This window comes from Panthera tigris, chromosome A2 (assembly GCF_018350195.1).
Source record: "Panthera tigris isolate Pti1 chromosome A2, P.tigris_Pti1_mat1.1, whole genome shotgun sequence".
In the NCBI taxonomy this organism is placed as follows: Eukaryota; Metazoa; Chordata; class Mammalia; order Carnivora; family Felidae; genus Panthera; species Panthera tigris.
Window position 1 is genome coordinate 13,456,816 of NC_056661.1, and position 23,229 is coordinate 13,480,044.

Genomic DNA, 23,229 nt, shown 5'->3' on the forward strand with positions numbered 1-23,229 from the left:
GCAGTAACCTCTATCCCCACCCCCCCCCCCACGCCCCCACTCCCCCATCAACCACGCCTGCCTCAGGGCCTTTGCTCTCTCCGTTGTGCTGGCCTCTCTTCACCACTTGACCCTGGTATCACTGCTTCCAGGAAGCCCTCCCTTACCCACTGTTCCCACTTTCACTAGTCGCCGTCACTGTGTCGGGTTTATTATAAGTCCCTGCGTGACGATTACGTGACCATCTGCCTTCCCCACCGCGCCAGAAGCCCCTCGTGACAGAACCAGTTTTGACCTGCGCAGCATAGGGCTTGGCACACAGTAGGTGCTCAACGCGGACTTCGCAAATCAACGGATGAATACAGATGTGAAACGGCATCTGCTACAGTCCTGACTGCTAGAGCTGCTGGGAGGAGCTGAGGGCTGGACATTCGGAGGACCCCAGAATAACGAGTACACAGTGGGCGCTCAATAAACACCGGGCTGGGGCTCTGCTAAGCAGGGTGGTCCAACCCAGTGAGGTAGGGACCCCAAACCAGTGCTCTGAACCCTTTCCTATTATACACACAGGCAAACAGAAACCCAGAGAGGCACCTCCTATAGGTCATTTCCTAGCAGCAGAAACAACTCAAAGTACAAAAAGGGAACTCAAAGTCAACAAAAAGGGAACCTGATGGAGGGGAAAAAAAAAAAAAAAACAAAAAAACCCAAGGTGGTGGGCTTCAGGCATGGCTGGATCCAGAGACAAGGGAGCCATCTCACTGGACTGCTGTCCTCCCTGAAAGCTTCTCTCCCAAGGCAGTTTCAGCCTTCCCCATCGCCCCCCCTCCTGTGGAAGCAGGGTGTCCACTCTCCCCATTCTACAACAAGAAAATTCCAGATGGTGCTCAATAAATGTCCAACTCCTACTCCTTGGACCCAGGGGGGCTGTGCCTCGGTATGGGTTTGTTAACTCCTGGGGCCACCAAACAGGGTGGGTCCAGGACTGGGGCAGCCCCTATGGGGGCGTTTAGTTACCTGGAGGTTTCACTGTGAGGGGTAGGGGTGGGTATCGGGTTCTGGACTTGAGAAGGTAGCTTTGAGCTGCGGCCCAGATCCCTCTGGTCTTTTTTATGAGGCCGCTGACCCGGCATCCCTTGCTGTCTGCCCACTTGGTCTTGGCACCAAGGAAGGAGGAGCACTGATTCGCAGGGGAAGGCATGCCTGGATGGGAGGTGGCACATCCACGGGAGGGAGCATGCGCACAACGGTGAACCGTCTCTCGCAGCTGGAGCACGGGGGGGGGGGGGGGGGGGGGCGGGGGGGGGGGGGGGGGGGGGGGGGGGGGGGGCGCGAGTCTTCTGTTCTCCCGTCTACATGCATAGATGGAAAACTGGGGCGCCCCCAGGGGGCGGGGCCTGAGCCTCTCCCTTCCCCGGGGGCGTTATGGAGCCAGACCTTTCTGCCCCAGAAGCTTCCTGTCCTTTTGCCACAAAATCCAGGGGTTCTGGGTTCTAATCTCCTCCCCTTCCCCCTCCCCGCCCTCACTTAAAACCGTTAAAGTGTTTTGCAAACTCCGTGGCGGGGGAGGGGGCGGGGGAGGCCCGCGAGGGCCGAGAGACACGGGCTGGTGTTGCCACCTGGTGGCCACGGGGGAATCCGAGCCGACGGGAGGAGCTCGGGTGGGGAGGGACGGAAAGAGGGCAGATTCAGGGTCCGAATGGGGCGGTGTGTGGGGCGGGGGGGGGGGGGGGCTGCGGAGCGTTGAGGGCGAAGAGAAAGGAGGAACCCCAAGCGCTGACCCTGGGCGGAGGGCGAATCGACCCCTAAGAGGGGTGGAGCTGGGGGAAGGAACCACGGCTCCTGATTTCAGGGGACCCGCTCCCCCTCGGGCTGTCCCTCCCCTTGCCCAGTCCTGATCTGGTAGAGTTCGGGGTGATCATCTAGTTCTGTCTCATTTATTAAAACGGAAGTCTCATGTATTCAGCCATAAGCCCCCTCCCCCACCCCACAGCTCTGTGAGTTCAGTATTATCCTCACCCCCATTCTACAGGGGAGGAGACTGAGGCTGAGGAGGGGCCATCACTTCCTTCAGAATGATTAGAGCCCCCCCCCCCCCCCCAGCCCCTTGTTTTCTCCACCACTAGATCCTCAGAGCCTGGACACCCTGCAGCGCCGCAGGAACTCTGTGCCCAGACTCCCCAGCAAGTGCTCCTGGGACAAGACATCCAGCCTCGGGTCCTAGGATCAGCACGAGCCCCCCCCCCCCCCCCCAGCCTATTCAACACCGAAAAGTTCTGTCCCTTCCCCCATGGATGTCTTGGGGGGGGGGTAGCAGCTTCCATTTTCTGGCGCTTTCTAGAGTTCCCACCAGAGGACATGTTGCAAGACTTGCTAGACAGAGTCAGTGTGGGGGGGGGGGGAGGGGGGAGGGCGGTGGCATCAGAGCCTCCAGGGTGGAAATGGGGTCTGGGGCACCTGGCCCAGGTTTGACTCCCACCAGTGCTGTGTAGCTTCAGCCTAGCCGCTTGCCCTCTCTGAGCCTCAGTGGCCGTGTCTGTGAGATGGAACAGCCATGTACCTCTCGAGGTGGTTGTGGGGGTTCAGGACATCGCGGGAGTGTCTAGACAGAATAAGCTGGGTATGCAACGTTTGCTTAATAACCGGCTGTCTTCAGGCTTCCTGCCTGAAGGACGACTTTCCCCTCTGTCCCTCAGGCCTCTAGGCCGGTGTGCGAAGGGCCACTGAATACGGGAGTCTGTATTAGGTCTCCCAAGAGCGGTGAGAGTCCAGCCGCCTGGGCAGGGCTGCCCTCCAGACCATCCTGCCTTCCCGGCTCCGGAGTCTGAGCCTCAGGCTGTCCTCGCACCTGTCTCCTGTCCTCCGAGGGCAGCTCCGCGTCCAAGGCCAGCTCAGGAGTGCCCTGAAGCAGCCGTGTCTTCTCCTTGAGATGCCCGGGCGTGTCCAGGTCCGTTCCCTCACCTTTTTCCCAGGACACGTTCACCACCAGGGCCTCTTTTCGGTACACCTCCTCTGGGAAGTCTGCCGGGCTTGTCCACTGCCAAGCCTAGATAGGAAGGGTGGGCCCGAGGCTGTGGGCAGCGCCCTATTTCCTATCCACACGGGGAGTGGATCGTGCTCCTGCTGGCTTAATTCTCTAAAATCCTGAGACCAATTCGAGGATCAGCTCTAAATCAGTGACCCCCCCCCCCCATTCGGCATCCCCTTGGGAAGTCCTCCCCGGCCCCCCATTTCTCTTTGGGAAATTGTTCCTCTTCTCACTGTTGATGTGATTGGGCAGGCAGGGCAGTGTCCCCACCCCAATTTGAGTGATGGACATGTGACCTGGCCCAGCCAATCAGAGAGCACTCTAGCCCCTGATTCCATGAGCATGTGGCCCAAGCTGGGCCAATCACTGATAGCCCTGAGACTTTCGCTGAAGTGAATGGGGAAAACGGCACCTGCTTCCACTGGGGAAAGACTGCGCCTGGCTGGGAGGGAAGACTGCAGGCAGAACAGGAGCCCAGACAAATGGATGTTCAGTGTCGAGATTCCTAGATCTAGCCATGCCTGAAGACCACCATCCAGGGAATCCCCCCCCTTCCCCCCTGCCCCCACCCACACTGGGTTCTTCTGTTGTTTCTGCTGCTAGGAAATGACCCACCCACAGGAGGTTCCTCTCTGGGCCTCTGCTTGTCAGTGTGTGAAATAGGACGGGTTTTTGGAAATCCCTGTGTCAGTGGTTAGGGGAGAATAAAATGAGTGAAGGCATGGCCGTTACTCTGTAGAACGCCAGCCCAGAGTATAGACCCAATAAATAAGACCTTAAATTAGAAAAGGAGTGCCCTTACCTGCTTCCCCTGGCTGCTATGGAACTCGACCACAGTGCTGGCACAGGGTGTGGGCAGAGGCGGGCACAGATACCGCGCAGCCCTGGGGAGGGAAGGGAGCTGGTCGGAGGAGCAGTGTTTCTATCCGTTCTTACTTTTTCATTGTTCTGTCTTATTTTGTTCATCTCCACTAGGTTATAAAGGGAGAACTGATGTGGATTGGGCGGGGGGGGGGGGGGGATGTTGGCGGGCATCTGACAGACCTTGTTTCAAATCCCAGCTCAGCCCCTACCGCTGGATACTTTGGACCTGACTCTCTGAGCCTCAGTTTCCTCATCTGTAAACTGGGCACCAATACCTACTATTGCTATTATGGACCATCTTGGGGGAGATGGTGTAAGTTACCTGTTCAGGCCGAGGTACCCAAGGACGCCCAGGAGAAGGATGCTCAGGAAGCTCCCCAGAGACGCGAGGAGTACGGACAAATCGAACTGGGAAACCTGGACTTCTGGGAGTGGGAGAGGTTGGGTTGGGGGAGGGACACCTCCTGCCTCTTACTGGGAAGGGAGGTGGGAGGGCTGGACCCTCCATCAACTCGTTGCTGACCATGGCATGCCATGGGTCCCTCTGTGCCTCAGTTTCCTCATACGTGAAGCCGGAGACCGGGGAACCCACTTGCCCTGTGTCTGCGGGACAAAGGCCTGGCCCGCCATGCCCAGGACACCGTAACTCCAAGTGCCCACAGGTTGAGCCCATGTGGTTGCTCCCCTGGACCCAGACCTGCCACCCCACGCGAGGATTGACTGCCTGGTTCTCTTGGGACCAGATTCCACCGTAAGGACAACAGGCAGCGACTATGGCAGGAACAGGGGTCATTTGATTTCCAAATCTCTTCCAGCCACACAACCCAGGACAACGGAGCCCGCCTCCTTATCTTTGCGATCAGAGAGACACTCATTCATTCACATTCACTCACTCAATAAATAGCCCCCTGCCCCCTCTACCTCCCCTGGAGCCCCCAGGCTGGAGGGGGGTGGTGGGACAGAGCCTGGGACACAGACACCCTCCCTCACCCACTCCCAAGATGTCAGGCCAGGAAGGAAGGGCAGTAACAGCTAGGGGGGCAGGGGGCGGGGTGGGCACCCAGAGGAAAGCGTGGAAGGCTTCCTGGAGGAGGAAACTTATGAGCTGAGTTTTGGAGGATGGAAAGGAGTTAGTGGGAAGCACAGACATTCCGGGCAGAGGCGCCTGCACAGGCAAGGCAACAGGAGTGTGAGAGAAGGTTCCGGAAGGGAAAAACCGCAAGAAGAGGTGGGAACAGAGTGAGGTGGGACTTCCTCCTGAGGGTGATGCACTGGGGGCAGGGGCAGGGCCAGGGCGGGGCGGCTGGGGGAGGCTTGGGCCGGGGCAGTGCATGCTGGGTAAATACCCAGGCCCCGCCCTCCTACTCACCAAAGCTGAATGGCTGGGGTTGGCTCCAGGCGCCCTGCAGCGTCACTGTGTCTGCTCGAACCTGCACGGTATAGGCTGTGCCAGCCCGAAGGCCACCAAGGGTGACCTCGGTCTCCGTGGGCTTCACAGACAGCTCTGTGGGAGGGAGGCAGGCGCGGGTTCCTAGACGGCCTTTACTCCCATCGGGCGATGGGATGCCCGGGGCCTGGCTGGGCAGCCACACCCTAGGAGTGGCAATGGGGCCTCAAGGCGTTTTGCTGAAAACTCTTAATGCACCCACGCACCTCAGCTTATTTGGAGGAATCTTCGTCACCAAAATATTTAGCGAATGGGGCTATTTTTCTCAAATCCTGACCTCTGCAGGCTCCTTGCTCCGTCCCCTGCCCAGACCCACCTGCCTTTTCCTCCGTCCCCTGCCCAGACCCACCTGCCTTTTCCTCCAAGCTCCTTAGAGACGCCAGGTTCTGTTACACCTCAGGGCCTTTGCACGGACAGTCCCCCCCCCCCTACTTTGTTCACCCTTTCCCCGGATATCTGCGTGGTTTCCTCCCTCTCCTCCTTAAAAACACTTTTTCGGGACACCCCGGGGGCTCAGTCGGTTGAGCCTCCGACTTCGGCTCAGGTCATGATCTCGCGGTCTGTGAGTCCGAGCCCCACGTCGGGCTCCCTGACTTTTGGCAGATGGGTTTTCGGTAATGGCCGCTTCCAGCTACGCCGCCCCGAATAAGCCACCGAACCCCACTCGGCCTCATTTACCCCCTCTAAGCAATGGGTGGCCAGGCTGATGGCAGGTGTCTTTGATACCTGGGTGTCCCCCCTGCCCCCAGGGCATCTGTGCCTTGACCGGTGAGTGCTAGGTGCTTGGTGGGAAGGCAAGACACAAAGAGGCAGGTCTCGCTGGCCCGGCCCGTTGCTGCAGGAGGTGGGGGGTGTGAGGCCGTATCGGAAAGGCCGTGTTCCCCGCGTGGAAGAGGGGGCCCCCAGGGTGTGGAAACGATAGGAACCTCCGGCCCTAGTGAGACTTGCCCGGCGTGTTCTCACTTCTTCCCCTCCTAAGGGGCGAGAAGGGGCACCTGACTGAGCCCAAGTCCAGGCTCCCTTAACCCTTGGGCGGGAATCCCGCTCCAGGCCTCAGTGTTCCCATCTGTGAAATGGGGACAGCTGCTGATTCACAGGAGGGGCTGCCACTCACACACGGGGTATGTTGTGGGCACACGGCTGCTGCCCCCTGGGGGCCTGGAAAGGGCTGTCGAGACTCGGAGCCCATCTCCTGGGTTATGGGTGGGAAAACCAAGGCCCAGAGAGGGGCAGCGAGGTGCTCGGGGTCCCGCAGCCAGGCAGACCTCCATCCCAGACCCCTTCTCCCCGCAGCCAGACCCGCGCTGCCTCACGTACTGGACGTCTGGCCGCCATCCTTCTCCTGGCAGAGCACGACGTACTCCTTCAGGACGCCAGGGCAAGCGCTCAGCACGGAGGGTGCCCACTCCACAGTCACGGAGTCCTGGCTGAGCCTTTTCACCAGCACGTGTTGTGGGCTTCCGGCCCCCGGGGCTGCAACCGCGGCCATGGTCAGTTCCAGGAGTACCGGCCGAACCCTTCCTTCCCGCGTGCCCAGCCTGGCCCCGCGCGGAGACCCACGCGGGTGACCTTGGCGGCAGAGTCGGGCGGGCCTGGGTTCGAGTCCCGGCTCCCCGACCAGGCGCCATCATTTCTCTTCTCTGCGCCTCACTTTATTTAATCTATAAAATGGGGCGAGGCCGCTCGGGGCGTCTACAGGAACCCCCTTCTGCGTGTCTGGCTTCTGGCCAAGGCCTGGCCCGGAGTAAGTGCCCCTGAATGTTCTTTCCCTCCTCCTCACGCCCAAGGCCGCTGCCAAGCCCTCCGGAGGGACCACCCCGTAGGTCTGGGCTACTCACCGTGGCCCCCGAAGTGGTAGGTGGACAAGACCGTGGACCACGAGGTGGGCTTCTGTGGGTGTGCGGACGCGAAGATTGTGATGCGGTAACACATTTTCTGCTCCAGCGCCCCGGATGCCCTGCTCCAGCTGTAGGTTGCTGGAAGGATTGGCCCGGGCCAGGCCAGTAAACAGGTTGTATTTCCCTCCACATCTTGGCGCTGGCTGTGCCTCGTGCCGGGAACTCCCAGAGAGCGCTCCTGCTCATGCTTCAAAACCCTCGCACCAATGTCCCCTCTTCCAGGATCCCTTCCTTATCCCCCCACAGCCCGTCCCCGCCCCGCCCCAGCCCAGCCCTTCCTCTACAGGGCCTGGTGTGCTGCCTGTCCCCAGCTCTGTCTCCCCAGTCTGCGGACTCCTCACGGGCCAGTCTGAGGCTGAGGTTCCTGGCGGAGGCCAGGCCCAGGGTAGGAAGCGGGAGGGAAGACGCGAGGTTGCCGGGGCCATGAGCCCTCCCCGTTTTCCTCCGGAGGCCTCATTAAATTTGCCGCCAGTATCTTGCTAGCTGCACCTTTTCTGGCACGGGTGAATGTTTAACAGGCACCCTGGGATGTGAGACTCATTACCTACTGGGGCGCGATCTGCCCAGGGCTAAGTAAGCCCTGATGCCCCAGGATCCTGGCAGGGAGCTCCCGACCTGCATGGGGGGGCAGGGTCCAAGTCTCAGCCTGGCTCCCACCTCTGGGGGACGTCGGGTAAGCAGCCAGGCCTCTCTGGGCCTCACACACCGAACGCGCACGCACGGCCCATAGAGGTCTGACCCGACCAGGAGCTCTAAGGCAGAGGCAGAGGCGGGGCATTACGGTACCCATTCCAGTAGGGTCCCGATCCTGGGGTGGAGTCAGGGTGCAGGTGGTCAGGCTCCTGTCCTGGCCCCGGGGCTGCCACTCGATGCAGTAGGTCATGTCCGGGGCCCAGGCTGGCCAACGCATGATGGTCCCGTTGGCGCCGGCGCTGATATTCAGAACCCCTGGTTTTGGAAGGAGCGGAGAGAGCCACGTGAGAACAGGTGCCCCCTTCTCCCGCCAGTCCAAGGCTCCCGTAGCCCCGTGCCATCCTCTGGCCAAACCCTAACCCCTCGGGTCTGGCTCTGTCTCCTCACACTGGGGGCCACCGGGCTGGGGGCCGGGCCCAGGGGCTGTTTGAATAAGCTCGGTCGTCTCCAGGTCTGACCATGAGTTCCCTGCCAAGACGCCCACCATCCGCGATGCCTGTACTGATTTCGCGCGCGCGCGCCCCTCCCCTTCCCGCCCCGCCAGCCCCGGGAGCATCTCTTGTTCCAGCAGATGTCTGGCCACCCACCTCCTGTGACGGGTGGGTGTGGTGCCGGATGGGCCTCTGGGCCTGGGCACAAGGACACACACACTCACCTCCCGGCTCGTCTCTCCCACTCCCTACCGCAAGGGCGTCTGCAACAACCTTGGGGAGGTGGGCCCTACTTCCAATTCCGGGGTCCGCAACTAGCACGTATTGAGCGCCGACTATATGCGCCGGGCCCGTGTGAGGGCTTCGCTATACCCTTCGCTACCAACGGGGACTGTGATCACCCCACTAACACAGACTCGGAGGCTCAAGGAGGGCGAGCCACTGGCCCAAGGTCACACAGCGGGGCCATGACCCAAACCAGGCCGGGAGCTGACCTGCTCGCTGCTGTGCGAGCGGCTTCACCCATCTGAGCCTCAGTCGTCTCATCTCTGAAATGGGCATCATCGTTAACAGCCCTGTGCTCCCAGGGTTGCCGGGTGGCTCGGTGGGGCCGGGACCAGGGTGTGAGTGAGGCAACGATCGGGCACAAAATGTGAGGCACTGAAGAACTCAGTCGTCAAGGTAAATGTTGTTTTAAATGCGATATTAAAAAAAAAAAAAAAAATCAAGGGGCACCTGGGTGGCTCAGTCGTTTAAGCGTCCGGCTGGGGTCATGATCTCACGGTTCGTGGGTTCGAGCCCCGCATCGGGCTCTGTGCTGTCAGCTCAGAGCCTGGAACCTGCTTCAGATTCTGTGTCTCCCTCTCTCTCTGCCCCTCCCCCACTCGTGCTCTCTCTTTCTCTCTCTCTTAAAAATAAGTCAATAAAACATTAAACATAAAATAAAATATAAATAAAGCTAAAAAAGTCAAAACATGACCGGAAAAGTATGTGATGGGCACAATTTACAATCGCCAAAAGGTGGAAACAGCCCAAGTGTTCCTCCGCGGAGGAACAGGTCAATGCGCCGTGGTCCCGGCCACGCGATAGAATATTCCTCGGTCATAAAAAGGAAACGTGGCTGAACTTGGAAAACGGTATGCTGGTGAAAGAAGCCAGATACAAGAGGCCACGTGGTGTGTGACCCCGTTTCCGTGAAATCTATAGAGACAGAAAGCGGGTCAGCTGTTGCCAAGGGCTGGGGAGAAGGGGGATGGGGAGTGACGGCTGATGGGCACGGGGTCTCCCTTTGAGGGTGATAGAAATGTTCTGGAACCGGACAGAGGTGATGGTTGCGCATCACTGTGAATGTCCTAAGTGCCACTGAATCGCACCTGTTAAAGTGGCTGGTGTTGCTACGCGAATTTCACCTCAATAAAATATGTATGGGCGCATACGTGCCCGTATACATAAATATAAATCTTGATTTTTTTTTCATCATACATATAAATACATGTACATATTTAATTATGTGTATGTATACATAATGAACAAACATCAAGATTTTTATTTTATGCTGGGGGTGGGGCGCAAGCGAGAGAGAGGGAGAGACAGGAAGACAGAGGGAGAAGCGGGGCTCCCCCGAAGTGGGGCTGGAGCTCCCCTGCTGCGGAACTCGAACTCACGAACCTGCGAGATCATGACCTGAGCCGAAGTCAGATGCTTCATGACTAAGCCACCCAGGCGCCCCAGATATCAAGATTTTAAGTGAAGATAGGATCAATCCTGTGCCCGCCTCGCCCACCACACCCTGATCTCACCCTGGTCCCCGTACAACTTTATTTACAAAAACAGGTGGTTGGTCCGGGCTGTACTTTGCCAGCTAGAGTTTTGTTGTTTGCGCGTTTGCTTTAAATACTGCATTGTAACATGACATGCCCTAACGAGTGATTTTGACACGTTCCTAAATTCGACACCCCTTCACTTTGTGCCTCACCTGCCTCCCCGCTCCCCCCCTACCCCGGCCCCCCTGCCTGGCAGAGGCTCAGAGTAAGTTCTCAGATCCCAGAGGCCCTCCCGCAGCCCTCCCGGGCCAGAGGAGACACCTGGGTGGGTGTGGGCATGGGCAGGAATGTGCCACGTCTGGTTGGGGCCGGGGCCGAAGCGATTCTGGGAGACAACAGCCAGGTCATAGGCGGCACCGGAGATATTGATGAACCTTCTCAGCTGCAAGGTCTTTGTGGCCTTGGGCTTACACGGGCAGGACAGCATGTGCAGGTGGACACGGTAGGTCACCTCCCCGCCAGACTTGGACCTGAGGCAGCCTTCTGGAAGCTCAAGCTGGGGCAGCTGTGGGGAGTGTGAGAGACTTGCGGAGGCCTGACCCCGGCCATCATCCCCAGGGTGCAGCCCCTGGGCAGACTCATCCATGGGCCAGGGCCTGTGCCAAAAATTAAAACAACACAACACAACCAGCCCCCGCCCCCTGTCCCCCAAAGAGAAACCCTCCGTGCTGCCAGCTCAGTTTCCTTCCCTGTAAAATGGGGGTTAATTAGACTGTTCTTAACGGGTTGTTTATGATCTCCCATCTAGACTGACATGGGCGACCCCTGGCCTGCCCGCTTGCACCCTAGCCCCTCACTATCTGGCCCCCACCTGGCAGCCAGGGGAAGTCTACGAACACCTGAACCCCGCCATATCCCTCCTCTGCTCACATACCCTCTATTGCTCCCAATTACCTGCAGAGTTAAACCCACGGTCCTTGCCACCTCCATGGCTCTTCCCCATGTCCTACCCGTGCCCCGACTCCAGCCTCTTTCTTGTCTCCTTCTGCCCATCCCAGGCCACCCTACAGCCCCGTGCCGGCCCATTACCTGCCCATCCAGAGTCACCTGCCTCTTCCCGTCTGGGCGGAGTGCCCCCACCGAGAACCTCCAGCTGGGCTGTGGGAGACGTTCTGCAATGAATGGGATGGGCAAGACAGTGACGCTGGGGGCGTTCCCTTGCCCGCCGCCACCCACAGACCCCCGATGGGGACCCTCCCCCGCCCCGCCTTGAAACACAGGATTCCCATGGGATGTTAGTTTGCAAAATCTGAAAACATGGAGATCTAGTCTCCAACAACGTGACTATACTTAACACTAGAAAACTACACTTTGAAACGGCTAAAATGGTACATTTTATATATGATGGGCTTTTTACCACACTTTTTTTTTTTTTAAAGTCTGAAAATAACTCTTGGAGTTGTTTTCCGGCAGATAATGCACTTGGGCAGGAGGAGACCCCAGATCACAAGGCCAGGAGCAAATGTTGCCAGTGGCCTCATTCTTCCCTCCCTCTTGGACCACGTCGCCACTCTAGAGCTGCCCAGACTCTAGCTTCCTGTGTCATTTGGGAAAGTACGTCTTTGTGACACAGCCATTTTCCCCTGTCAGCGCCCTGGGTGGCTTGAAAAGAGCAAGAGCAACGAAACACCTCGGAAGAAGAGAACGACTGAGAAATGTTGCTTTTCAGATGATGGATTCCCCACATTTGACGACGTGAAACTCGCTCACCGTTCTGCCCCCTTTTACTCATTTCCACTGATTTCTCCCGTCGCCTGTTTACTGACACCCGCCGCCTTATTTCCAAGGCCCACTGCTGAATTCTTCTTCTTCTTTTTTTTTTTGTTTAATGTTTATTTATTTTGGGAGCGAGAGAGACAGAGCATGAGCAGGGCAGAGAGAGAGAGGGAGACACAGAATCCGAAGCAGCCTCCAGGCTCTGAGCCATCAGCACAGAGCCCGACGCGCGGCTCAAACTCACGAGCCGTGAGATCGTGACCTGAGCCGAAGTCGGACGCTCAACCGACCGAGCCACCCAGGCGCCCCTCCGCTGCCGAATTTCTAATGCCTGCCCTGGTTCCTGTGACTCTAGGTGCTCTCACCAGGGGGGACACACACGGGGCTGCTCCAGCTGCTCCAGGGGTCTCCTGGGGCTCCCGGCCTGAGCCGCCGCCTCCGCAGCTGGAATTCCTGGGCTGCGTCCATCTGCAGGGGGCAGAGGCATGACTCTGGCAAGAAACAGGTCAGACGTCAAGCTGAAGGGCTGTCCCACACCTGGGGGTGCCCCGGGGCTTGGCACTTGGCACTTAGCCGTCATACACTTTTTTTTTTTTTTTTTAATTTTTTAACGTTTGTTTTTTAAGACAGAGAGACAGAGCACAAGTGTGGGGGGAGGGGCAGAGAGAGAGGGAGACACAGAGTCCAAAGCGGGCCCCAGGCCCTGAGCGGTCAGCACAGAGCCCGACGCGGGGCTCGAACCCACGAACCGCGAGATCATGACCTGAGCTGGAGTCAGATGCTTGACCGACTAAGCCACCCGGGTGCCCCAGTCGTCATACACTTATTGAGTGCCAGCTGTGTGCTGGGCCCTAGGGACACTGCGGGAATAGGCCAGGGACTGTCCCCTTGGCGCTTCAAGATCACCCATTCTTCTGGGGCGCCTGGGTGGCTCAGTCGGTTAAGCGGCCGACTTGGGCTCAGGTCATGATCTCGCGGTCCGTGAGTTCGAGCCCCGCGTCTGGCTCTGTGCTGACAGCTCAGAGCCCGGAGCCTGTTTCAGATTCTGTGTCTCCCTCTCTCTGACCCTCCCCCGTTCATGCTCTGTCTCTCTCTGTCTCAAAAATAAATAAACGTTAAAAAAAATAAAATAAAATAAATAAAAAATTAAAAAAAAAAAAGATCACCCATTCTGCCCCTGCCCTAGGTCAGAGTCCCGGCAAGGCCACCCATTGGGATGTGCCCCTGATCAATGGCTTCTCACCCCCCAGGCTGTTTCCTCACCTGTGAACTGGGAATAATCCAATACTGAACTACAGGGTGGGCCAGGAAGCACACAGAGAATTTAGCACTGGGCCTGGCACCCAGTGGGTGCTCAATTAACTCTAGCTTGCTGCAGCTGTTGCTATATTATTCTCACCGAAGCCAGCATCATCCTGACGTCCACAGTGGCCCTAGGACAAGATCATATATATACGTATATATATACACATATATACATATATATACATATACACATATATATGCATACACATATATACATATACACACACACACACACACACACACACACACATATGAATGAACCTGTGACCATTTCGGTGTTGAGAAATATTAGCTCTCTTCATTGTAAACAATTATTTTAGGGGCACCTGAGTGGCTCAGTCGGTTAAGCGGCCGACTTCGGCTCAGGTCATGATCTCGCGGTCCGTGAGTTCGAGCCCCGCGTCGGGCTCTGTGCTGACAGCTCGGAGCCTGGAACGTGCTTCCGATTCTGTGTCTCCCTCTCTCTCTGACCCTCCCCCGTTCATGCTCTGTCTCTCTCGGTCTCAAAAATAAATAAACGTTAAAAAAAAAATTCTAATTAAACAATGATTTTACGTGCAATGTGGGAGCCTGGGCTGGAGGCAGGAACAGAAAGAGGATGTTTGTAAAAATAAATAAATAAATAAATAACCAGAAATAAAAGAGGACATTCGTGGAAAAACGAGTGACCTCTGCAATTTAATTCATAGCAATATGCCAACATCCATCTCAGTTGCAAACAAACACACTCAAGAATGTGAGATATTAACATGCGGGGAGGCTGGGTGGAGTTTCTGTGGGAGTTGTCGGCTTCCTGGAAACTTTACGGAGAATCTAAGATTCTTCTAGAATTAAAAGTTTACTGAAAAGATTTCAGGAGGCAGGGGCGCCAGGGTGGCTCAGTTGGTTAAGCGTCCAACTCTTTTAATTTCGGCTCAGTTCATGATTTCGCGGTTTGTGGGTTCGAGCCCCGCATCGGGATCTCTGCTGACAGCTCAGAGCTTAGAGCCTGCCTTCGGATTCTGTGTCTTGCTCTCTCTCTGCCCCTCCCCTGCTTGCGCTCTCTCTCTCTCTCTCTCAAAAAAAAAAAAAAAAAAAAAAAAAGACAGAAAGAAAGAAAAGGAAAAAAGAAAAAAATCTTAAAAAAATTACTTTAGATGGCAAAACCTGTATGTCTATGGTGTTGGGGGTCAGGAAAGCCAGATTTAGGACACAGCCTGGCCCACACTTCCCGGTGTGATGCTGAGAGTCCCCCAACATCCCAAGCTTCAGTTCCCTCCTCTGCTAAGGTGCTCAGGGGGCTGGAAATAAAACAGAGAGAGACGCCTTTCGCCATCAGAGGCCCCATATCACTGCCTCTGACTGATTCCGTTGACCTGATGGCATAACAGAGACTCAGAGGGGCCCAACATTGGGAGGGATGGCGGGGCTGAGGCTGAGGCGGCTCCCTGACCTCAAGATGCTCCCAGTCTGAGGGAGGAGGAGACGCCATAATTCAGAGGCTGGAGGTCTCTGTCTCTCCCAAACTAGGGGCTTCTTCTTCTTTTTTTTTTTTTAAGTTTATTTATTTTGAGAGAAAGAGAGAGAGAGATGGAGAGAGCACGAGCAGGGCAGGGACAGAGAGAGAGAGGGAGAGAGAAAATCCCCAACAGCCACACCGTGAGATCGTGACCTGAGCTGAGATCAAAGTGTTGGGACGCTTAACCGATGGAGCCACCCAGGTGCCCCCCAGACTAGAGACTTCCTGGGCGCTAAGCAAGGGCTGAGATTTCTGGCAGGCCCAGCTGGCTCTGCCCCGGGGGGGAAACAGCAGGGGCGGCAGAGGGTAGCCAAAGAATGAATGAAGGTCCAAAAAAGTCATACAGAGAAACAACCTAAGGGTCCGTCGATGGATGAATGAAAAAAAAACAAAAACAAAACCAAAATCAGGTGGTATATGTATACAATGGACTGTCACTCCGCTGTACAAGAAGGAAATCTTGCCGTCTGTGACGACATGAATGGGGGAGTGTATTATGCTAAGTGTAAAAGGATCTCTCACCCACGTGGAATCTACAGCAAAACCACCCGGAAACGTGTGGATACAAAGAACTGATCGGTGGTTGCCAGAGGCAGGGGTGGGCGGTGCGTGACATGGGTGAAGGTGGTCAAAAGGGACAAACTTCATTTGTAAAAGAAGTCAGTCCTGGGGATGTCATGTCCAGCTCGGTGACTGTAGCTTATAATACTGCCTGATGGGGGCGCCTGGGTGGCTCAGTCGGCTCAAGGCATGATCTCCGAGTTCGTGAGCTCGAGCCCCGTGTCAGGCTCTGGGCTGCCAGCTCAGAACCTGGAGTCTGCTTGGGCATCTGTGGCTCCCTCTCTCTCTGCCCCTCCCCTGTTCATTCTCTGTCTCTCTCTGTCTCAAAAATAAATAAACGTTTAAAAAATAATAACAATAATAACACTGTGTGGTGTATTTGAAAGTTCCTGGGAGAGTAGATCTTCAAAAGTTCTTAGGACAAGAAAAAAGGTTTATAACTTCGTGTGATCATCTCACAATATGTATATAAATATCAGATAAGTCTGTTGAACACCTGAAACCAATATAATGTTATATGTCAATTATATTGAAGAAGAAAAAGAAGAAGAAGAAAAGGAGGAAGAGGAGGAGGAGGAGGGAAGGAAGGAGTAGGAGTGGAAGGGCAGCTTCCTGGAGAGGCGGCCCTGGAGCTGGACCCTGAAGGTGGGCTGGATTCTCACGTGCTCAGATAGAAAGGAAAGCATACAGATGGAGAAGACTGCATGGGTAAAGGCAGAGTCTGGAAATGCCGGGCATGAGCAGGGACTAACAGCCATTCAGGAGGGGACCAGAGGAAGCACGAGGCAGGTGAGGGTACCTAGGGCCAGCCGAGGAAAGGATGCCCTCCTGAGGGTAATAGGGAGCCATGGAAGGTGTGCGAGCGAGGGAGGTCACGACGAGAGCTGGGTGTCAAGGAGACTCCAGAGGCTAGAAACAAGGCAAGAGTGGAGGCCAGGTAGGAGGGGTGAAGGGTGTAGAGACGGTGAAACTGATTTGGGGGATGGAGCTGCCCCGGGGAGAGGCCTGTGTTCTCCCCCCGCCCGGGGAATAAACTCACCAGCTTCCAAAGGCTGCCGGCTGTCCGGTGCCGGAACTGGACCTCGGCGCCATCCTGGCGGGCTGGGGTCTCCCACTTCATGAGCAGCCGCCCCGCGGAGCCAGACACCTTGATGTCTCCCAGCAGCGGTGGGTCGTATTTAACTGGAAGCAGAGATGGGGTTTGGGGAGGGGGCCAGCATATGCGTGAGTTACTGGTCCTGAAAATTTCAGAACATCCGTCCCACCCAGCCCAGGGTCACTGACTAAGCCCCCAGTATGTGACTCGGGGAAACCCTTACATGCTCCATCTAAGCTTGGGAGGGAAATATCAATACCCCTTAGAGCAATGCTGTAGTGAGACAGGCGTTTTTGTAAGTTGCTGACGGGGAGGGTCATTGACAATCTATTTTTCTAGAGGACTATTAGGGAAATCTTACTCATTTTTTAGACCCTGACCCAAAGAGAGACGTCTATCGTTCTTTCTGCATCTTGGTCACACCATGCCTGATTCTACCGCAGGGCCTTTGCACTTGCCGTCGCTCTGATGTCCTCCACCTGGAACACACTTTTCTACGCTTTATTCCTGTTGGATCTTTTTTTTTTTTTATCCTTCCGGGCTCAGCTTGAGCCGGAAGCCTCCTTGGCCTCCCAGCGGTATCTCCTCGTATGTAATAATCATGCCTCGTTCATCACCCCCGCTTGATTCCGGGCTCCACGAAGGCAGAGAGAGGCAGGGCCACGAGTACGGTGAAGCAAGAAAGGCAAGGGTGTACAAAGACACGGTCGGATCCTGTCTTTAATTAACTAATTAATTTATGAGTTTAGAGGGGTTTTGTTTGTTTGTTTGTTTGTTTTTGAGAGAGAGAGTATGAGCAGGGGAGGGGCAGAGAGAGGGACAGAGAGAACCTTAGGCAGCCCAGCGCGGAGCCTGACGTAGGACTCCATCTCAGGACTGTGAGATCATGACCTGAGCCAAAATCAAGAGTCGGACGCTTAACCGACTGAGCATATTTTAAAACGCGATATTTTAAAACCGACCCCATATTTTAAAACGCGGTATTTTGTTCACCGTGGATTTTTTTTCCCATGAATTTTGATTTTTAAAAATATTGCATTACCGTAGTGTTTATATCGACTAGCGAGGTTTGGGGCACCCCTTGGAAATGTTGTGCCCCAGGCGGGCTCCCTTCTCACCTCACTCTAGTCCCAGCCCCGAGCTGCAGACTTTGGTGGCCTCGCTCGTGTCCCTGTGACTCAGCGGTAGCACACGGTGGGAACTCAGCAACGATATGTCAAAGTGTATGTGGTTGAGTCGTGAAAACAGACATAGAAGACCCAACAGGGTCCCAGCAGCTTTCACCCAGAAGCCACCTAAGTGCCCGGCAGCTGGGGATTGGCGAGGGGACCATAAAAAACTGCCATGTCTCACGATAGCGTGTGATGTGAAAATAGCTGGCGTTATCGAGCCGCTTGCCGGAATCCCCCCCAGGTCCAGGCTCAGGGACCGGAGGCTTCTCTGGGTGAGGAAGGGGCCGCGGGGAGGAGGAGGAGGAGAACAGGGTACTGACCTGAGCTATGAAGCATCAGGGTGACCTTGGGTGACTTCTCTGTCCGGTTCCCGGCTCGAGATTCGACCCAGAGGGTGACGGCCTGCAGCACAGATATGCCGTCCTGGTCGGAGAACTGCACGTTGGTGGCCGAGCCCGCGGCAAAGTAGCAACAGCGCCCGGACCTGAGGCTGGGGAGGGAGAGTGCTGGTGCTCAGTCTGGGGGTCCTCGGGACCCCCAGGGTGCCTCGGCAGAAGGTGTGAGTTGCATCCTAGCATCTTCTTCTGCCCCCTTTGCTCCCCCTCCCCGGCCTGGGGACTCCGTGGGGATCAGCCTGGAACCGGGGTGTGTGTGTGTGTGTGTGTGTGTGTGTGTGTGTGTGTCCCGGAGGGGTTGGGGTGTGTGTGTGTGTGTGTGTGTGTGTGTGTGTGTGTCCCGGAATCTCGCGAGATGGGCTGCCACAGGAGGAAGGAAGATGGGAATGAATGGATGGGAGGATGGACGAGTGAGTGAGAGGGTGGGGACGAGGGGCTAGAGGGACGCCCACCCACGCTGACACCCCTCCCCTCCCCTCCCCCCCCCCCCCCCCGCCACAACATAGAGTCCCAGCCCTCTCTTCTCACATGAGAAACTGAGCCTCCCGAAAGGAGCCTGACAAGGTCACACATCTGAGAGCGGGAGCCAGGGTGGGATGATGAATGAGGGTTTGGGAACTGGGGCAGGGTCCTCACCAGCACCTCAGGAAGTGGCTGACCCCAGTCGCGGGGCCCTCGTACCGCCAGGAGCATTCATAACCGGCGCTGAATATTCGGTAGCAGGTCAGGTCCTTGGGGCCTGAAGCCGAGCCTAGAGGAGATACCAGAGGTTTGGGAATGGACCAAGAATCGGGAGGGGCCCCTCCTTGCTGACGCACCCTCAGGATAAATCTTTGTGACATTTAAGGAACCCGCTCCCAGCCCCCTCCCTGTGCCCTTTTCTCCTGTCTCCTGCCGTCTCCTGTGCTCACCCCCACTCCAGCCACACCAGTGGACTCCTCACCAGTCCTCGAACACACCAAGCTTACTCCCACCACAGGGCCTTTGCACACGCGGGGCCAGCCGCCTAGAATGCTTTCCCCCCAGATCTTGACATTCCAGTTTCTCCTTCAGGGTCACCTCCTTGACCACCAGGCAACCTGAAACAGCCCCTTCCTTCATCCCCCACCTCCTCTGGTTTCTCATAGCACATCCTAGGATGCCGTCCATGTACGTGTTTGGCAGTTGGGGTCACGGCCGATTCTTTCATGCCTAGAACTGTGTCCGCACAGAGTGGGTGCTCAGTGACTATTTCTTGCACAAAAGAGCGGGTGAGGAGCCTGTTCAATGGCAGGCCCTTATTGGGGTGCATCACAAGCACACATGTTCCAGCTATGCCTGCCTCCGGGGAGCCCCAGAATGTCTCACGGCTGCTTAGCCCCCCCACCCCCGTGCTGAACAGACACAGACACCAAGTCTGCGACCCTGCGAGGGAGGAGACGAGGCTCAGAGAGGCAAGCGACTGATCCAGGACGCCCGAGCTTGGAGAGGATAGGACAGTAGGCCGTCTGGTCACTCCCAAGACCTCAGGCCGGCCTCAAACTTTGGCTGGGCAGGAGAGAGCTGAGGGACCGGCCCCCAGGGATGGGCCAGTCAGAGCCCCGCATGCCCTCTCCCCACAGCGCAGAACTATTCCAGACCTGAGTCTGCATCCGGATATGGTGGGTCCTGAAAACAGCACCCGCTCGTGCCGCAGGCTTCGGCTGCAAAGGCAACAAAGAGATCATGACATTCCCAGAGTTCCACTGCATGGGAGAGGGGCTCAGGCCGGGGGGCTCGCCAAGTCACCATCCACCCACCTCTCCACGTTCCCATCAACGGATCCACCCACCCGCCCTGCCGTCCCTCCGCACGTCCAATCTTCTACCCATCCATCCACCCGCTCGTTCATCCACGCGTCAGCCTCTCAGGCTGCTCTTCCCAGGGTCCCCGGGACCCCTCCCCGTCTCTGATCTCCAGCCCTGCCTGACCCCTGAAGGCCCTGAAACCCTGCCGCTGCTGTTTCCAGAGAGGGAAACTGAGGCACAGAGAGGCAAAGGGGTGGCCTGAGGTCACACAGCAGCAACAGCTGAACCGGAATTAGAGTTCAAACCCAGCCATCTGCAGGGGTCTGGGCTCCTTCCCATCTGATTCCACAAGACGGAGAGAGTATATGAGTATATATAAGGTAGGAATATACCATGTACTACAAACATAATCAGTCACCCTGTATATCACTTATATACATATTTGTTCTTTACCCTTTTCTTAGCATTTCTTTTTATTTATTTGTTTACTTATTTTAAAGGTTTTATTTATTTTTGAGACAGACAGAGGCGTGAGCGGGAGAAGGGCAGAGAGAGAGGGGGACAGAGGATCCGAAGCGGGCTCTGGATGACAACAGAGACGCCCACACGGGGCTCGAACCCACGAACCGTGAGAACATGACATGAGCCAAAGTCAGGCGCTTGACCGACTGAGCCACCCAGGCGCCCCATCCTTTTCTTAGCATTTCTCACAGAACTCTGGGAAGTGGGAAAGATTCAGGGGTTCGGCCCATTCCACGGAAGACAAAATCAAGACCGGAGGGAAGATGCCCAAGTTGGACCCCGGAAGCTATGATCAGCGATCTCCCATTTGAGAGAGGGAAAGACTGAGGCCCAGAGACGCAGAGCCCACCCCAGAAACCCAGATCCACGGCCTTTCACACACGCGTCTCCCAGCAAAGAGCCACCTTGTCAGGGTGAAGCACTCACCGCCCTGCCCTGGAAGCAGGAGCAGAAGGAGGGGGACCAGCCTGGTCAACAACTGCCCCATTAAGTCCATGCAGAGGCCTGCAGCCCCAGATGAGCTTCTGTGTTGCTGGCAAGGTCCGGCCACCCCGTCCTTGCCCAGGAACACATTGAAGCTGAGCAAGAAAGAATGCTAAAAAGATTAAAAAAAAAAAAAAAAAAAGTTAGGTGTCATGGCCCCTCCTGGCACAAGTCAAACTGAAAGAGAAACCCAGGAAGTCAGCTCGGTGATGGTGGCCTCATCCCAGCCACAAAGCCACCCGTGGGGCCAGTCCGACCCAGGGCCTTAGATCTCAGGGTCTCTTCCGACCCAAGAAAGACCCAAGCAGGACACCGGGTGCCAGCCTCATGAGGGGGCAGCTCTGTGCCCTTGCCCTGGTCTCTGGCCCTCTCTAGCCAGCTTCTGAGACTCGGGTGCCAAATGGGAGCCCAGGGTTCTTGGATGTCTGAGTTCACTCTCCCAACAAGTCATTCTGAAGTGTTTGCTGTACCTTACCCCTCCCCCCGCACCCCCCCTCCCCCGCCACAGCAAATGCCCACCTCCCCGTTTCCCAGACTCTGGTCTCAGGGCACCCTGGGTCCCGGCTCCTAAAGAGCCCCTTTGCTTCCTTCAGACTAAGCGTTTTCTCTTCTCTGTGTCTATTTCTTTGGCATCTGGGGGTCTCATTTTCTGAGTCTTTCTCCCCACTGCCGAAAGAGGCCCAGGATGTCCATGGAGAAGCACTGATTCATGCTACAAAGCGGATGAATCTCAAACACATCGTGCTGAGCGAAAACAGCCAGACGCAGCAGCCCACATGTTGTATGATTCCATGTATATAAAATGTCCAGAGCAAAAAAAATAAATAAATAAATAAATAAATAAATAATAAAATGTCCAGAGCAGGCAAATCGAAGAGACAGAAAGATTAGTGGTTGCCAGCAGCTGGGAGGTGGGGGCTGGGGAGCGACTGCTAATGGGGACGAGTTTCCCCTTGGGGTGAGGAGAACGTTCTGGAACTAGACAGAGGTGAGGGTTGCAAAACGTAGTGAATGCTCTAAATGCCACTGAACTGTGTCTTTTAAACTGGTTACTTTTACGTCATGTGATTTTTCACCTACCAAAAAAAAAAATGTTCACGGAACCGTGGGAGAATGAGGAGCATACGGTGAGGGTCTCTCTTGGAAGAGCATCTGGGGAAACTGAGGCCCAGGTGGGCCAGGAGGAGGCCCATTCTTGGAGAAGCCCTGTCCCCGGGGGGGGGGGGGGGAGCAGCTGGGCCGGTCAGGGTCAGGCGCCCGGGAGGCCATGAGGTCAGAGCCATGGGAACAAAGAAACAGTGTCCCAGGCCTGGCACAGTGGGGACGGGGACCCCGTGACCCCGCACAGAGCAGCCTTCACTGGCAGTAGGGCCAGGCCAGGCCAGGGGGTGGAGTGGGCTGCAGGACTGATGTGGGAGGCCTGGGGGAGGGGCAGAGACAGAGAGAGACAGAGACAGATTGCGAGAAACATAAGGAAAGAGGGAAGAGACCGGTTAGAGATAGGGCCAAAGTCACGACCTCCCCTCGAGGAGCCTGAGACCCCACCCGAGGAGACACCACCGTGGGCCCCATTTCACAGATGGAGACACTGAGCCCAGAGGCCTCAGCTGCCTGTGAAAAGATGGGTTCAGAGAGAGTCCCCTCCCCTCCCCGCCCCCCAGTGGGGCTGAGCGGTGAGTGGGGAGTGAGCCTCATGCCCCAGGTCGGCCCTTCCAGGCCTCAGCTACCCCATCTGCAAAATAGGCTGTAGAGGGATAAAGGAGGATTTGGGCTCCTGGGAGATTGTGCCCACCGGGCAGCCAGCGTAATTAATCATTGTTTGGGGGGCCTCCAGTGGCCTCTGCTCTTGTCACAGCTCCTTCCCATCTCCCCAAAGTCAGAGCAGCCACTGGAAAGACATCGAAGGAGAGAAGAGTGGAGGAGGGGTCAGAGCTGGACACAGATGCCCCCCGCCCCCTCCTCCAGCTCCTTGGTGTCAGGGCTGGGTGCAGGGAGGGGCAGAGGCTGGGGGTGTTCCAAGGGAGAGTAGGGAGGGATGCCCAGAGAAGGGGGATCTTGAACTGGGTGTATAGAATGCAACAGCACTCCCCGCAGAGGGGCACAGCAGAGACCAAAGCTCAGGGGACATGCTTTGGGGGAACATCGAGATGAGCATGGCAGGTCTCGGACGCCACAGGAGAGACGAAGGTGGTAAGTCGGACTGGGACCTCGAGCGTCAGGCTGAAGGGCTGGGCTTTTTTCCCAAGGGCACTGGGGAGCCATAGCAGGTGTGTGAGCAGGACGCCAGTCACAGGTGAAGTGGTGTTTCTATCCTTATCAAAGTCAGGATCTGTACTTCACCTTCCCCCATGCCCGATCTGCACACCTACCTCCCTTGGCCTGCCCGCCCCTACTCCAGGAAGCCCTGGGGTGCCCTTAGTGGCCCCTCCCAGCTGCCCTAGAAACACAGCTGGGGTATGCCCCTAGGGCTGCCCCACTTTCAGCCGCCTCACGAACTGCTGGGAGGGGGAGGCAGGAAGGATTGGGTTAAAAGGGGCCGCCGGAAATGGAAA

General features: G+C 56.5%; 1 protein-coding gene across 3 annotated transcripts; it reads right to left on the bottom strand.

Annotated features, from left to right (window-relative positions):
- Positions 1–2,380: 2,380 nt before the first annotated feature.
- IL12RB1 (interleukin 12 receptor subunit beta 1) lies at positions 2,381–20,774 on the bottom strand. Of its 3 annotated transcripts, none has more exons than XM_007088365.3 (16): positions 20,621–20,774; positions 19,526–19,588; positions 18,543–18,657; positions 17,832–18,001; positions 16,283–16,425; positions 13,279–13,312; positions 12,245–12,370; positions 11,193–11,275; positions 10,425–10,668; positions 8,003–8,164; positions 7,157–7,294; positions 6,636–6,791; positions 5,241–5,375; positions 4,194–4,296; positions 3,810–3,891; positions 2,381–3,025 (listed from the first exon to the last, which is right to left on the bottom strand). In XM_007088365.3, exons 1-16 carry the CDS (start codon positions 20,688–20,690, stop codon positions 2,672–2,674), a joined length of 2,178 nt encoding a protein of 725 aa, XP_007088427.2. In that variant the 5' UTR covers positions 20,691–20,774; the 3' UTR covers positions 2,381–2,671. The 3 variants fall into 3 exon arrangements, with proteins under 3 accessions (XP_007088427.2, XP_042834499.1, XP_042834500.1); XM_042978565.1 differs by having other exon boundaries at positions 4,194–4,293; positions 20,621–20,771; XM_042978566.1 differs by lacking the exon at positions 4,194–4,296 and having other exon boundaries at positions 2,869–3,025; positions 20,621–20,771.
- Positions 20,775–23,229: the final 2,455 nt, after the last annotated feature.

Coding starts and splice junctions, on each gene's coding strand:
- IL12RB1 (XM_007088365.3), bottom strand. CDS start 20,690: ATGGACTTAATGGGGCAGTTGTTGACCAGGCTGGTCCCCCTCCTTCTG. Junction 18,658..19,525: donor ATATCCGGATGCAGACTCAG/GTCTGGAATAGT, acceptor TATCTCCTCTAG/GCTCGGCTTCAGGCCCCAAG. Junction 10,669..11,192: donor AGGTGACTCTGGATGGGCAG/GTAATGGGCCGG, acceptor CACTCCCCACAG/CTGCCCCAGCTTGAGCTTCC.